The following is a 17,551-nucleotide window of genomic DNA, read 5'->3' on the forward strand; positions in this document are numbered from 1 at the left end:
AACAGTCTGTCAATGGATCAGCAAAGAGAAGACTCCTATTATAGCAGTCTGTCAATGGATCAGCAAAGAGAAGACTCCTAATATAGCAGTCTGTCAATGGACATATGAGCTTAGATTCCAGTCACAGACCTCTGACCTCAGAATGGGAACAGTCATGTTTTCAGATGACAGTGCATTAAGGAACCTTTTTACAAAATGAAACATATCCTAAAACATCCAAGAGACTCACACTATCGATTACACATTATTTTCAGGGGTAGAAAGATACTGAAAAAGCAAAGCACCTTTAACCATCCTGTTCTCTTAGATCTGCCAAAGTTCACAGTGTGGATATCGATCTCACGGTTCAGCCGGTCGCTGACCATGGTTCCCACACCAGATCCAAGGTTGAACTTGTGAACAATTCTGCCATTCCGAACCCCCAGAACTAGGAAGTCATCTCCATCAATGCCTGTAACCATATAATTAAAATATGGAACACACACATATACAGTGGGGCAAAAAAGTATTTAGTCAGCCACCAATTGTGCAAGTTCTCCCACTTAAAAAGATGCGAGAGGCCTGAAATTTTCATCATAGGTACACTTCAACTATGACAGACAAAACGAGGGAAAAAAATCCAGAAAATCACATTGTAGGATTTTTAATGAATTTATTTGCATATTATGGTGGAAAATAAGGATTTGGTCACCTACAAACAAGCAAGATGTCTGGCTCTCACAGACCTGTAACTTCTTCTTTAAGAGGCTCCTCTGTCCTCCACTCGTTACCTGTATTAATGGCACCTGTTTGAACTTGTTATCAGTATAAAAGACACCTGTCTACAACCTCAAACAGTCACACTCCAAACTCCACTATGGCCAAGACCAAAGAGCTGTCAAAGGACACCAGAAACAAAATTGTAGACCTACACCAGGCTGGGAAGACTGAATCTGCAATAGGTAAGCAGCTTGGTTTGAAGAAATCAACTGTGGGAGCAATTATTAGGAAATGGAAGACATACAAGACCACTGATAATCTCCCTCGATCTGGGGCTCCACAAGATCTCACCCCGTGGGGTCAAAATGATCACAAGAACGGTGAGCAAAAATCCCAGAACGACACGGGGGGACCTAGTGAATGGCCTGCAGAGAGCTGGGACCAAAGTAACAAAGCCTACCATCAGCAAGGGCATTGAAGATGAAACGTGGCTGGGTCTTTCAGCATGACAATGAACCCAAACACACCGCCCGGGCAACGAAGGAGTGGCTTCGTAAGAAGCATTTCAAGGTCCTGGAGTGGCCTAGCCAGTCTCCAGATCTCAACCCCATAGAACATCTTTGGAGGGAGTTGAAAGTCGGTGTTGCCCAGCAACAGCCCCAAAACATCACTGCTCTAAAGGAGATCTGCATGGAGGAATTGGCCAAAAAAACAGCAACAGTGTGTGAAAACCTTGTGAAGACTTACAGAAAATGATTGCCCTCTGTCATTGCCAACAAAGGGTATATAACAAAGTATTGAGAAAAACTTTTGTTATTGACCAAATACTTATTTTCCACCATAATTTGCAAATAAATTCATTAAAAATCCTACAATGTGATTTTCTGGATTTTTTTCCTTCTCATTTTGTCTGTCATAGTTGAAGTGTACCTATGATGAAAATTACAGGCCTCTCTCATCCTTTTAAGTGGGAGAACTTGCACAATTGGTGGCTGACTAAATACTTTTTTGCCCCACTGTATATACAATACAGAACACATACATACAATATAGAACACATATTTCATATATACAATACAGAACACATATATACAATATAGAACACATATTTCATATATACAATACAGAACACATATATACAATATAGAACACATATTTCATATATACAATACAGAACACATATATACAATATAGAACACATATATCATACATACAATATAGAATACATATCATTTATACAATAGAGAACACATATATACAGTATAGGACACATACAGTGCCTTGCGAAAGTATTCGCCCCCTTGAACTTTGCGACCTTTTGCCACATTTAAGGCTTCAAACATAAAGATATAAAACTGTATTTTTTTTGTGAAGAATCAACAACAAGTGGGACACAATCATGAAGTGGAACGACATTTATTGGATATTTCAAACTTTTTTAACAAATCAAAAACTGAAAAATTGGGCGTGCAAAATTATTCAGCCCCTTTACTTTCAGTGCAGCAAACTCTCTCCAGAAATTCAGTGAGGATCTCTGAATGATCCAATGTTGACCTAAATGACTAATGATGATAAACACAATCCACCTGTGTGTAATCAAGTCTCCGTATAAATGCACCTGCACTGTGATAGTCTCAGAGGTCCGTTAAAAGCGCAGAGAGCATCATGAAGAACAAGGAACACACCAGGCAGGTCCGAGATACTGTTGTGAAGAAGTTTAAAGCCGGATTTGGATACAAAAAGATTTCCCAAGCTTTAAACATCCCAAGGAGCACTGTGCAAGCGATAATATTGAAATGGAAGGAGTATCAGACCACTGCAAATCTACCAAGACCTGGCCGTCCCTCTAAACTTTCAGTTCATACAAGGAGAAGACTGATCAGAGATGCAGCCAAGAGGCCCATGATCACTCTGGATGAACTGCAGAGATCTACAGCTGAGGTGGGAGTCTCTGTCCATAGGACAACAATCAGTCGTATATTGCACAAATCTGGCCTTTATGGAAGAGTGGCAAGAAGAAAGCCATTTCTTAAAGATATCCATAAAAAGTGTTGTTTAAAGTTTGCCACAAGCCACCTGGGAGACACACCAAACATGTGGAAGAAGGTGCTCTGGTCAGATGAAACCAAAATTTAACTTTTTGGCAACAATGCAAAACGTTATGTTTGGCGTAAAAGCAACACAGCTCATTACCCTGAACACACCATCCCCACTGTCAAACATGGTGGTGGCAGCAACATCTGTGAATCTGTGGAAAGAACTGAAAACTGATGTTCACAAATGCTCTCCATCCAACCTCACTGAGCTCGAGCTGTTTTGCAAGGAGGAATGGGAAAAAATGTCAGTCTCTCGATGTGCAAAACTGATAGAGACATACCCCAAGCGACTTACAGCTGTAATCGCAGCAAAAGGTGGCGCTACAAAGTAGTAACTTAAGGGGGCTGAATAATTTTGCACGACCAATTTTTCAGTTTTTGATTTGTTAAAAAAGTTTGAAATATCCAATAAATGTCGTTCCACTTCATGATTGTGTCCCACTTGTTGTTGATTCTTCACAAAAAAAATACAGTTTTATATCTTTATGTTTGAAGCCTGAAATGTGGCAAAAAGTCGCAAAGTTCAAGGGGGCCGAATACTTTCGCAAGGCACTGTATATCATAAATACAATAAAGAACATATACATACAATATAGAACCCATATATACAATATAGAACACATATATACAATATAGAACACATATCATATATACAATATAGAACACATATATACAATATAGAACACATATATACAATACAGAACACATATACAGTTGGAGTCAGAAGTTAACATGCACCTAAGCCAAATACATTTAAACTCAGTTTTTCATAATTCCTGACATTTAATCCTCAAATCAAATCAAATTGTATTTGTCACATACACATGGTTAGCAGATGTTAATGCGAGTGTTGCGAAATGCTTGTGCTTCTAGTTCCAACCATGCAGTAATATGTAACAAGTAATCTAACCTAACATTTTCACAACTACCTTATACACACAAGTGTAAAGGAATGAATAAGAATATGTACATAAAAATACATGAATGAGTGATGGCCGAACGGCATAGGCAAGATGCAGTAGATGGTATAGAGTACAGTATATACATATGAGATGAGTAATGTAGGGTATGTAAACATATAAAGTGCCATTGTTTAAAGTGGCTAGTGATACATTTATTACATCAAGATGGCAAGATGCAGTAGATGGCATAGAGTACAGTATATACATATGAGAAATGTAGGGTATGTAAACATTATATAAAGTGTCATTGTTTAAAGTGGATAGTGATACATTTATTACATACATTTTTCCATTATTAAAGTGGCTGGAGTTGAGTCAGTGTGTTGAAAGCAGCCCCTCAATGTTAGTGATGGCTGTTTAACAGTCTGATGGCCTTGAGATAGAAGCTGTTTTTCAGTCTCTCTGTCCCAGCTTTGATGCACCTGTACTGACCTCGCCTCCTGGATGATAGTGGGGTGAACAGGCAGTGGTTTGGGTGGTTGTCGTCCTTGATGATATTTTTGTCCTTTCTGTGACATCGGGTGGTGTAGGTGTCCTGGAGGGCAGGTAGTTTGCCCCCGGTGATGCGTTGCACAGACCTCACTACCCTCTGGAGAGCCTTACGGTTATGGGCGGAGCAGTTGCCGTACCAGGCGGTGACTGCTCCGCCCATAACCGCTCATGCTCCGCCCATCCTAGTAACAATTCCCTGTCTTAGGTCAGTTAGGATCACCGCTTTATTTTAAGAATGTGGAATGTCAGAATAATAGTAGAGAGAATTATTTATTTCAGCTTTTATTTCTTTCATCACATTCCCAGTGGGTCAGAAGTTCACATATACTTAATTAGTATTTGGTAGCATTGCCATTAAATTGTTTAACTTTGGTCAAACATTTTGGGTAGCCTTCCACAAGCTTCCCACAATAAGTTGGGTGAATTTTGGCCCATTCCTCCTGACAGAGCTGGTGTAACTGAGTCAGGTTTGTAGGCCTCCATGCTCGCACACTATTTTCAGTTCTGCCCACAAATGTTCTATGGGATTGAGGTCAGGGCTTTGTGATGGCCACTCCAATACCTGGACTATGTTGTCCTTAAGCCATTTTGCCACAACTTTGTATGCTTGGTGTCATTGTCCATTTGGAAGACCCATTTGCAACCAAGCTTTAACTTCCTGACTCATGTCTTGAGATGTTGCTTCAATATATCCACATAATTTTGCTCTCTCATGATGCCATCTATTTTGTGAAGTGCACTAGTCCCTCCTGCAGCAAAGCACCCCAACAACATGATGCTGCCACCCCCGTGCTTCACGGTTGGGATGGTGTTCTTTGGCTTGCAAGCCTCCCCCTTTTTCCTCCAAACATAATGATGGTCATTATGGCCAAACAGTTCTATTTTTGTTTCATCAGAACAGAGGACATTTCTCCAAAAAGTACCTTCTTTGTCCCCATGTGCAGTAGCAAACCGTAGTCTGGCTTTTTTTATGGCGGATTTGGAGCAGTGGCTTCTTCCTTGCTGAGCGGCCTTTCAGGTTATGTCGATATAGGACTCGTTTTAATGTGGGTATAGATACTTTTGTACCTGTTTCCTCCAGCATCTTCACAAGGTCCTTTGCTGTTGTTCTGGGATTGATTTGCACTTTTTGCACCAAAGTGCATTCGTCTCTAGGAGACAGAACGTGTCTCCTTCCTGAGCCGTATGACGGCTGCGTGGTCCCATGGTGCTTATACTTGCGTACTATTGTTTGTACAGATGAACGTGGTACTTTCAGGCGTTTGGAAATTGCTCCCAAGGATGAACCAGACTTGTGGAGGTCTACAATTTTTTCCCCATGATGTCAAGCAAAAAGGGCACTGAGTTTGAAGGTATTATATGTATTATATATCTGGACCATATGACATGGACTCGTATCTCACAAAGTGTAATGGGATCATCAAGTAGTCCGACTACTATGTGCTGCATAACATTTCAAAATATTACCTATGTGACATTGCTGAACCCCATTTCTGCCTCAAAACTAAGCTAAAACAATGAGTATGTCAATAATCTTGATGTTTTTTGGGGTGAGGAAGTCTTTCTCGCACCATCTAGTGAAGGATGGTTGTGCTTCATGGAGCAGTATATGGGTGGAGGGACCAGCGTCACGGAGGACTACTTTTGGTTTTATATACTTCCTATTTTTCTATTTCTTCAATAGTTTGTATATCTATGTTTGGTATAATTGCTTCTAAAGTTCGAAAACGTCTAACTTGATGAGACATTTTGTAATTGTTGTCATACAATCCAACATGTTGAATATAAAGCAAATCATTCTACTGGATGATATGTCCCATGGAGGTTTAAAGTCAATTTATCAGACCAATTATAGTTGTTCGTTGTTCGTCATCCTTCCTTTTTCATTTCCCTCTTTTTATTTTGTCCTCTTTCTTTCTTTGTACAGTGCTAGTCTTTCTGTTCGGTTCCTTCCCCTGACGACTGCATCATTATTCAAGTTGGCTGTCTCCTTCCTCCTCTCCATCTATGAATCACCCTAAATAGTCATCTCTAGAGGGAACCAGCCAAGTGCAGAAGATCCACAACCCAACCCTTGTGTTTCCTATTCAGCTGTCCCAAATGGCACCCTATTCCCTACATAGTGCTAGTTTTGACCAGAGCCCTGTGGGCTACATATGCACCATATAGGAAATAGGGTGCCATTTGGGATGCACCCTCTGTCTTTTGATTAAACATACTGTGCACTGATGACATGGCATTCAGTTAAGCAGCTATTAAAGTTGACCTGAGAGAAAGGAAACATTTACAAGTAAGGAAGGAAAGGAAAGGAAGGAAGGAAGGAAAGGAAGGAAAGGAAAGGAAAGGAAGGAAGGAAGGAAGGAAGGAAGGAAGGAAGGAAGGAAGGAAGGAAGGATAGAGCTACATCTGTCCCTTATTAATAGTGTATCCAATTTATGTCTCATCTGCCTCATATCAAAGAACATTAAAAGCTATTAACATAAATGAACGGGAGTCATTTTCTTGCTTGTATCACCTCTTCATCCATTGGCTGCCAGCTACAGCCTTTATTTTATTACCCTCTCTGAAAGAAAATAAAAAACTCTTGAAGTCGAAAACAATAGTTTAGATGAGAGTTGAATTAATTGCAGAGAGATGTCTGGAACACTCATCAGTAGAAAACAGGTTGAAACAGTCTCGTACTCTGCCAAAGGGAGTCCCTTGGCAAAAATATCTTTATTAGCGGGAAAGTGAGTGGAAAGTCTGTGTGTGTGTGTGGGAGAGAGAGTGTGTTTGTGTGTGTGTGTTCTTGTGTGTGCGTGTATGTGTGTGTGCCTGCGTGCGTGAGTGTAATCTATCGCCCTGAAAAATCTATTAGGAGCCACACATTGGGACTGCCACACTCCTTTTGAAAACAAATGAATGAAAAATCCTAAAGGTTGAATGGAATTCAACTCTCCTTTAACAAAAGAAAAATAGACTGCTCCATCCTCACCCTGTCCTTTCTGTCCAGAGAAGAGGATGAGGTTGTCCTTCAGAGCTGAGGCTCTGTCGGCGAACGTTAGTTTCAGTTGGAACTCGTAGTAGACACTGAGACTGGGGATGGAGGAGTACGCTATGAACGATGTGTACCCAAACTCATCATTCCCACTGAACCTGGCCCGGGTGATGTTGATGGCTGCAGAGGAAAATAAAAAGCAATATACAAACTCTGTTACAGTTCGTTGCTCACCATCAAGGAACATATAGTTTTGTTACTCATAATCAAGATAAATATAGTTCCGTTACTCACCATCAAGACAAATATAGTTCTGTTGCTAACCATCAAGGAACATATAGCTCTGTTACTCACCATCAAGAAACATAGAGTTATGTTACTCACCATCAAGGGACATATAATTATGTTACTCACCATCAACAAACATATACAGTAGTTATGTTACTCACCATCAACAAACATATAGTTATGTTACTCACCATCAAAGGACATATAATTCTGTTACTCACCATCAACAAACATATAGTTATGTTACTCACCATCAAGGGACATATAGTTATGTTACTCACCATCAAGGGACATATAGTTCTGTTACTCACCATCAAGGGACATATAGTTCTGTTACTCACCATCAAGGGACATATAGTTCTGTTACTCACCATCAAGGAACATAGAGTCCTGTTACTCACCATCAAGGAACATAGAGTCCTGTTACTCACCATCAAGGGACATATAGTTCTGTTACTCACCATCAATGGACATATAGTTCTGTTACTCACCATCAAGGAACATAGAGTCCTGTTACTCACCATCAAGAAACATAGAGTCCTGTTACTCACCATCAAGGAACATAGAGTCCTGTTACTCACCATCTAGACAAATATAGTTCTGTTACTCACCATCAAGAAACACATAGTTATGCTGCTCACCATCATGGGACATATAGTTCTGTTACTCACCAACAAATACGAGGCAGAAATGCGACAACATTACAATTGCTCACCGATAAAGAGTAATCTAACATAATGGCACAGGGTATAAGAATAGAATAGACAAGAATAGACTAGACTAGGAACCCCCAGTGAGGATAACTGACAGTATACAATATAATAGATTAGGAAACCCCAGTAATGATAATTGACAGTATAGAATATAATAGACTAGAAGCCCCAGTGAGGATAATTGACAATATAGAATAGAATAGACTAGAAGCCCCAGTAAGGATAACTGACAGTATAGCAAAGAATAGACTAGAAGCCACAGTGAGGATAATTGACAGTATAGAATGGACTAGAAGCTCCAGTGAGGATAACTGACAGTATAGAATAGACTAGAAGCCCTAGTGAGGATAACTGACAGTATAGAATAGAATAAACTAGAATCCCCAGTGAGGATAACTGACAGTATAGAATAGAATAAACTAGAATCCCCAGTGAGGATAACTGACAGTATAGAATAGACTAGAAGCCCCAGTGAGGATAACTGACAGTATAGAATAGAATAGAATCCCCAGTGAGGATAACTGACAGTATAGAATAAACTAGAATCCCCAGTGAGGATAACTGACAGTATAGAATAGACTAGAATCCCCAGTGAGGATAACTGACAGTATAGAATAGAATAAACTAGAATCCCCAGTGAGGATAACTGACAGTATAGAATAGAATAAACTAGAATCCCAGGTGAGGATAACTGACAGTAGCCTACATATCTTAGTCCTATGGACATGAAACATTATAGACCTGGATGAAATAGAAGTGTACAGTAGCTGAAATATTACACACCGAACTGTGTGATACACCCAGAACCAATGTATCTCTATATCACTATATATCTATATACAGCTCTTACTACTTCAATCTTAACATCACTATTACATAAATGTATTTGATTATTTTGTTTCCAACACGTCACCAGCATCAGCAGTACTAGCAGCTGCCACAAGACAGCACTGTTGATTCACCATGCCGTACCACAGAGACACCATGCCGTACCACCACCTCACAATGATATAAGGATGATGGCCTGTTTTAGAATACTGCCTTTTCACCATCCCCATTTTCTTTTCATTAGTCGCTGCTAACAAAGGTTCTTGGCAGGCGAGCAACATTTCAAATACCCTACATAATGTTCACTGCTGGTAGCTAGGGGGACAATAACTAATTCCAGTGATTATCAATTACAATCAACAGCTTACTAGTTCTAAACGCATAGTTGATTCAATAATGCTGCCTGCCTCTTTCTCCCTTGTTCTCTTCCCATTTTAGCACTGACCACTGATTCAATGGATTTTACACCAGGGAAGGACTTCATGGGAATATCCTCTCTCTCTCTCCCCATCTCTCCCTCCCTCCCCCCTCCCTCCCCAGAATCAATTAAACATCTGTGGCATATCTCGTCACACCAATCAGACCCTGGTCGTGCACACAACATTAGGCTCAACATCTTAGCAAATATATTGTAACTTGCATATTGTCTCTTTCTCGTGATTTCCTTCTCTGTGTCTTTGTCTCCTTCCTTCCCCTCAGTCCTTCTAGCCCTCCATGTCTACATACAATGTCTGCATCCCACATGGTAGTCTTTTCCCTTAACTCTGCACTACAGCTGTTCTAACACGGGGATTTGTGAAACGTATTCCTCAGTCTGAGGTGTCTCCACTGACGTCAGTGAATAGTTAGCTGTTACACTTGGCGCCAACTGGTAAGACGCTTCAGGAGGAAGCTGTAATGGCTAATGGAGCAGCCTGACGTCCTTTACAGAGCTCCCCTCTGTGACTGGTCGGTGCTCCTCTGTTTGGCTAGTGAATTATTGATGCCTGTTATGCAGGAAAATAATTCTGCTGTTATTGTTAAGTCTGGTTTGTATTTGGTTTCAATATTGTTTTTGTATTTCCACAGTGTTTATTGAACGTCTGCTTCACGGCTTTATAGCAACAGCTCAATCTGAGTTTCTATAGTCAGTTTGAACTGATTGTCTGTGGACGCTCCCTCAGTGGCAGCATGTTTTTACCTCTGCTCCCTCAGTGGCAGCTTGTTTTTACCTCTGCTCCCTCAGTGGCAGCATGTTTTTACCTCTGCTCCCTCAGTGGCAGCATGTTTTTACCTCTGCTCCCTCAGTGGCAGCATGTTTTTACCTCTGCTCCCTCAGTGGCAGCATGTTTTTACCTCTGCTCCCTCAGTGGCATGCAGCATGTTTTTACCTCTTCTCCCTCAGTGGCATGCAGCATGTTTTTACCTCTGCTCCCTCAGTGGCATGCAGCATGTTTTTACCTCTGCTCCCTCAGTGGCATGCAGCATGTTTTTACCTCTGCTCCCTCAGTGGCATGCAGCATGTTTTTACCTCTGCTCCCTCAGTGGCATGCAGCATGTTTTTACCTCTGCTCCCTCAGTGGCAGCATGTTTTTACCTCTGCTCCCTCAGTGGCAGCATGTTTTTACCTCTGCTCCCTCAGTGGCAGCATGTTTTTACCTCTGCTCCCTCAGTGGCAGCATGTTTTTACCTCTGCTCCCTCAGTGGCATGCAGCATGTTTTTACCTCTGCTCCCTCAGTGGCAGCATGTTTTTACCTCTGCTCCCTCAGTGGCAGCATGTTTTTACCTCTGCTCCCTCAGTGGCAGCATGTTTTTACCTCTGCTCCCTCAGTGGCAGCATGTTTTTACCTCTGCTCCCTCAGTGGCATGCAGCATGTTTTTACCTCTGCTCTCTGAGTGGCAGCATGTTTTTACCTCTGCTCCCTCAGTGGCAGCATGTTTTTACCTCTGCTCCCTCAGTGGCAGCATGTTTTTACCTCTGCTCCCTCAGTGGCAGCATGTTTTTACCTCTGCTCCCTCAGTGGCAGCATGTTTTTACCTCTGCTCCCTCAGTGGCAGCATGTTTTTACCTCTGCTCCCTCAGTGGCAGCATGTTTTTACCTCTGCTCCCTCAGTGGCATGCAGCATGTTTTTACCTCTGCTCCCTCAGTGGCAGCATGTTTTTACCTCTGCTCTCTGAGTGGCAGCATGTTTTTACCTCTGCTCCCTCAGTGGCAGCATGTTTTTACCTCTGCTCCCTCAGTGGCATGCAGCATGTTTTTACCTCTGCTCCCTCAGTGGCAGCATGTTTTTACCTCTGCTCCCTCAGTGGCAGGATGTTTTTACCTCTGCTCCCTCAGTGGCAGCATGTTTTTACCTCTGCTCCCTCAGTGGCAGCATGTTTTTACCTCTGCTCCCTCAGTGGCATGCAGCATGTTTTTACCTCTGCTCCCTCAGTGGCATGCAGCATGTTTTTACCTCTGCTCCCTCAGTGGCATGCAGCATGTTTTTACCTCTGCTCCCTCAGTGGCATGCAGCATGTTTTTACCTCTGCTCCCTCAGTGGCATGCAGCATGTTTTTACCTCTGCTCCCTCAGTGGCATGCAGCATGTTTTTACCTCTGCTCCCTCAGTGGCATGCAGCATGTTTTTACCTCTGCTCCCTCAGTGGCAGCATGTTTTTACCTCTGCTCCCTCAGTGGCAGCATGTTTTTACCTCTGCTCCCTCAGTGGCATGCAGCATGTTTTTACCTCTGCTCCCTCAGTGGCATGCAGCATGTTTTTACCTCTGCTCCCTCAGTGGCAGCATGTTTTTACCTCTGCTCCCTCAGTGGCAGCATGTTTTTACCTCTGCTCCCTCAGTGGCAGCATGTTTTTACCTCTGCTCCCTCAGTGGCAGCATGTTTTTACCTCTGCTCCCTCAGTGGCATGCAGCATGTTTTTACCTCTGCTCCCTCAGTGGCAGCATGTTTTTACCTCTGCTCCCTCAGTGGCAGCATGTTTTTACCTCTGCTCCCTCAGTGGCAGCATGTTTTTACCTCTGCTCCCTCAGTGGCAGCATGTTTTTACCTCTGCTCCCTCAGTGGCAGCATGTTTTTACCTCTGCTCCCTCAGTGGCAGCATGTTTTTACCTCTGCTCCCTCAGTGGCAGCATGTTTTTACCTCTGCTCCCTCAGTGGCAGCATGTTTTTACCTCTGCTCTCTGAGTGGCAGCATGTTTTTACCTCTGCTCCCTCAGTGGCAGCATGTTTTTACCTCTGCTCCCTCAGTGGCAGCATGTTTTTACCTCTGCTCCCTCAGTGGCATGCAGCATGTTTTTACCTCTGCTCCCTCAGTGGCAGCATGTTTTTACCTCTGCTCCCTCAGTGGCAGGATGTTTTTACCTCTGCTCTCTGAGTGGCAGCATGTTTTTACCTCTGCTCCCTCAGTGGCAGCATGTTTTTACCTCTGCTCCCTCAGTGGCAGCATGTTTTTACCTCTGCTCCCTCAGTGGCAGGATGTTTTTACCTCTGCTCCCTCAGTGGCAGCATGTTTTTACCTCTGCTCCCTCAGTGGCAGGATGTTTTTACCTCTGCTCCCTCAGTGGCAGCATGTTTTTACCTCTGCTCCCTCAGTGGCAGCATGTTTTCACCTCTGCTCCCTCAGTGGCAGCATGTTTTTACCTCTGCTCCCTCAGTGGCAGGATGTTTTTACCTCTGCTCCCTCAGTGGCAGCATGTTTTTACCTCTGCTCTCTCAGTGGCAGGATGTTTTTACCTCTGCTCCCTCAGTGGCAGCATGTTTTTACCTCTGCTCCCTCAGTGGCAGGATGTTTTTACCTCTGCTCTCTGAGTGGCAGCATGTTTTTACCTCTGCTCCCTCAGTGGCAGCATGTTTTTACCTCTGATCTCTGAGTGGCAGCATGTTTTTACCTCTGCTCCCTCAGTGGCAGCATGTTTTTACCTCTGCTCTCTGAGTGCAATGCAGCTTCCCTCTCTTCCTGTTCCTCCTCCTCCTCCTCCTTCTTTGTGGTTATTTAAAGGGAGAGCTGATATGAGCATGAATTCCTTTTGAGCTTCTTGTCAAGGGTCATATACATTGCTATTTGTAGGACAGAATAGTCTTGGGGATCAGGGCACTATACACTACATTTGACAAAGGATAGTGAGGTATCCACAGGGTACAAATCCCCTCCTCCATCAAATATCATAAACAAGCACAAAAGGTTGTGCTGTAGGTGGAGCCCAGGCGTGACTCCCTATCGACAGGTTCAACAACGGTAGGTGAAGCCCAGGCGTGACTCCCTATCGACAGGTTCAACAACGGTAGGTGGAGCCCAGGCGTATCCTCCTATCGACAGGATCAACGATGGTAGGTGGAGCCCAGGCATAACCTCCTATAGACAGGTTCAACGATGGTAGGTGGAGCCCAGGCATAACCTCCTATAGACAGGATCAACGGTAGGTGGAGCCCAGGCATAACCTCCTATCGACAGGATCAACGGTAGGTGGAGCCCAGGCATAACCTCCTATAGACAGGATCAACGATGGTAGGTGGAGCCCAGGCATAACCTCCTATAGACAGGATCAACGATGGTAGGTGGATCCCAGGCATAACCTCCTATAGACAGGATCAACGATGGTAGGTAGAGCCCAGGCATAACCTCCTATAGACAGGATCAACGGCACTAGGTGGAGCCCAGGCATAACCTCCTATCGACAGGATCAACGGTAGGTGGAGCCCAGGCATAACCTCCTATCGACAGGATCAACGGTAGGTGGAGCCCAGGCATAACCTCCTATCGACAGGATCAACGGTAGGTGGAGCCCAGGCATAACCTCCTATCGACAGGATCAACGGTAGGTGGAGCCCAGGCATGACCCCGTATCGACAGTTTAAGCGGTTGTGGGAGATCTTGGTGTTCTATGTGTATTCCCTGACATCCAGTGTACCCTAAGCGGGGTTTAACAGTACCCGGATGCATCCGTTTATCAGAAATACAGCTAATTCAGCCTACAGTAGCTTCTTTTTCTTCTGAAACCGGATGTGGGAACTCCGCTCAGGCGTCTTTTTGCGCCTGCTATGTTAGGTTGCATCTGTGTGATAGCACTGAGAGTAGTGATTGGTTTCTTCTCTCTAGATGGCCTCAAGCATTCCACATCTTTCCTCACGCTCCGTCGGTATGAACTGAACATGGTGGTGCCAAATGGCACTCTATTTCCTAAATAGTGCACTACTTTTGACCAGATCCACCAGGACGTGCATTACGTAAGAAATAGGGTGCTATTTGGGATGCATCCACAACCATTAAAAATATAACCTACCGACCCTTCCCCTGCTCCCACCCAATCTATTCTGATACAGGAAGCCTTAAGGCTGACTTATTGGGAGTAGCTTGTGTTACTATATTCGTTGTGAACCGACGGTTTGAACAACACAAATCAATAGACACCATAAAGCCTGCTGTTGTTATTCTGAGTTTGTGAGTTCACCTCATGTAGTCTGGTCCTAACTCCTGTAGCTAGGAATACTGCATTATTATACACTTCAATTTACCACATACCAGAAGCTCTGTGAGCTACAACATCAACTATTTCCACCAAGTACAGTAGAAGTTTATATTGTGTTCTCGTCTCCCAGTGGGAATGAATGTCTAACACATTATAAGACCTTGGCTGACATGGCTGGCTGACATTCAATCAAAGCTTGCAATGGGGAAAATACAAAACATTGCTTCTAGGCAGAGAAAACAGATGCCTATTTCAAGTAAATGAAGAGGTCGGATTCCCAAATGAAAATAAAATAAATGAATAATCATTCCCATTCATTTGAGATTGAGGCCTGCAGATTTATTTGAACTGTGTGTAGCCTATTGAATCCACCCACAACTGTGGGGAAATATTTCCTACAACAAGACAAAAAATAACACTGCAATCTAATCCTTCCAGAAATGACATACAACACAGCATCATGAAGAGAATAGACAGGAGGTTAAGTATCTCTGGTGTTATATATGTGATAGCCAGGCCCCAGATCAGTTTGAGCTGTAAGAGAGAAAGTTTAGTATTAACTCTGCTGTTATAAATGTGATCGCCAGGTCCCAGATCAGTTTGAGCTGTGTTGCTAACTCCTATTGAATGACAAGACATGACAATGACCATCAGAGTTGGCAAGACAGCATAACTAGATCAGGGACCAGGCTTGATTTCTGTAGTAGTGTAGAGGTACGTTCATTCTAAGCATGGACAGAACACAAGAACAGCTGTGGCACAACTCAGTGATATAAGGGGTTACAGACACAGTAGAGAGAGGGTGGGCTCTTTGGGTTTCATCAGTTATGCAAATCATTTTGGGAATAATCAGTCTGTTTAAATGAACACTCTTTTGAGTTTAGGACCTACACACATTCTTCTCACTGTATATCTGGGTTGGGATCAATTCCATTTCATTGAAGTTGATTCAGGAACTGACCCCAACCCTGCTGTTAATTAACCATGAGATGCTTATTGACCTTCATGGACCTTCTTTGACAGGTTTGAGGGAATAAAGGACGTTCTATCACCCAGGTAGTGGTGAGGGAATAAAGGACGTTCTATCACCCAGGTGGTGGTGAGGGCATAAAGAACGTTCTATCACCCAGGTAGTGGTGAGGGAATAAAGGATGTTCTATCACCCAGGTGGTGATGAGGACATGAAGGTCATTCGATCACCCAGGTGGTGGTGAGGGCATAAAGAACGTTCTATCACCCAGGTAGTGGTGAGGGAATAAAGAATGTTCTGTCACCCAGGTGGTGGTGAAGGAATAAAGGATGTTCTATCACCCAGGTGGTGGTGAGGGCATAAAGAACGTTCTATCACCCAGGTGGTGGTGAGGGAATAAAGGATGTTCTATCACCCAGGTTGTGGTGAGGGCATAAAGGATGTTCTATCACCCAGATGGTGGTGAGGGAATAAAGAATGTTCTATCACCCAGGTGGTGGTGAGGGAATAAAGGATGTTCTATCACCCAGATGGTGGTGAGGGAATAAAGAATGATCTATCACCCAGGTGGTGATGAGGACATGAAGGTCATTCTATCACCCAGGTGGTGGTGAGGGAATAAATTATGTTCTATCACCCAGGTAGTGGTGAGGGCATAAAGAATGTTCTATCACCCAGGTGGTGGTGAGGGCATAAAGGATGTTCTATCACCCAGGTGGTGGTGAGGGCATAAAGAACGTTCTATCTCCCAGGTGGTGGTGAGGGCATAAAGGATGTTCTATCACCCAGGTGGTGGTGAGGGCATAAAGAACGTTCTATCATCCAGGTAGTGGTGAGGGCATAAAGAACGTTCTATCACCCAGGTGTTGGTGAGGGCATAAAGGATGTTCTATCACCCAGGTGGTGATGAGGACATGAATGGTCATTCTATCACCCAGGTGGTGATGATACAAGTTGGGGAAAATAAAACCCATATTTCCAAGAGAAAAAGACATTGATGCTTAAAAGACACTGAGAGGACAAACCATTAGGAACAGCTGCTCTTTCCATGTCATAGACTGACCAGGTGAATCCAGGTGAAAGCTATGATCCCTTATTGATGTTACTTGTTAAATCCACTTCCACCAGTGTAGATGAAGGGGAGGAGACGGGTTAAAGAAGGATTTTGAAGCCTTGAGACAGTTGAGACATGGATTGTGTATTTGTGCCATTCAGAGGGTGAATGGGCGAGACAACATATTGAAGTGCCTTTTGAACGGGGTATAATAGTAGGTGTCAGGCGCACTGGTTCATGTAAAGAACTGCAACGCTGCTGGGTTTTTCACACAGATTCTTGTGTGTATCAAGAATGGCCCACCACCCAAAGGACATCCAGTCAACTTGACACAGCTGTGGGAAGCATTGGAGTCAACATGGACCAGCATCCCTGTGGAGCGCTTTAGACACCTTGTGAGTCCATGACCTGACGAATTGAGGCTGTTCTGAGGGCAAAAGGACTGGGTGCAACTCAATATTAGGAAGGTATTCTTAATGTTTTGTACACTCAGTGTAGAAAATCCATATTGTTTATGTTTTTCAAAAGGGTATTGGGCTTAACAGCATCCACCACACATCCATATAGTTTCCTACTGTTTTCCCTTCTCTCAGTAGCTAACCTTGAACTCCACAAACCCTTCAATATTCCACAGAGTGAACAAACAGACTGAACAGTACGGTACTGTAATAGTAAATACAGTAAACACAACAAAAACATACTTTCTCAAAATGATCTTTCTGAACTGAAAATCCTTCATTTTTGTTTTCTTAAAATGGTAAAATATGTATGTTGACATACCTTCCTACCCACTCTGTATCTATAACAACATGTATGTTGACATACCTTCCTACCCACTCTGTATCTATAACAACATGTATGTTGACATACCTTCCTACCCACTCTGTATCTATAACAACATGTATGTTGACATACCTTCCTACCCACTCTGTATCTATAACAACATGTATGTTGACATACCTTCCTACCCACTCTGTATCTATAACAACATGTATGTTGACATACCTTCCTACCCACTCTGTATCT

At 43.1% G+C, this 17,551-nt stretch overlaps 1 protein-coding gene across 1 annotated transcript in view; it reads right to left on the reverse strand.

The window, feature by feature from the left end:
• Window positions 1–51: 51 nt before the first annotated feature.
• Window positions 52–17,551, reverse strand: part of LOC135570105 (protein eyes shut homolog) — a 61,309-nt gene continuing 43,809 nt past the window's right edge. Inside the window, exons 4-6 of the mRNA XM_065016170.1 lie at window positions 7,224–7,406; window positions 285–451; window positions 52–90 (exon numbers count right to left, since the gene is read on the reverse strand). Of these exons, the coding sequence (XP_064872242.1) occupies window positions 52–90; window positions 285–451; window positions 7,224–7,406 (389 nt within the window). The remainder of the gene's footprint in view (window positions 91–284; window positions 452–7,223; window positions 7,407–17,551) is intronic.

This window comes from Oncorhynchus nerka, unplaced genomic scaffold (assembly GCF_034236695.1).
Source record: "Oncorhynchus nerka isolate Pitt River unplaced genomic scaffold, Oner_Uvic_2.0 unplaced_scaffold_1103, whole genome shotgun sequence".
Lineage (NCBI taxonomy): Eukaryota > Metazoa > Chordata > Actinopteri > Salmoniformes > Salmonidae > Oncorhynchus > Oncorhynchus nerka.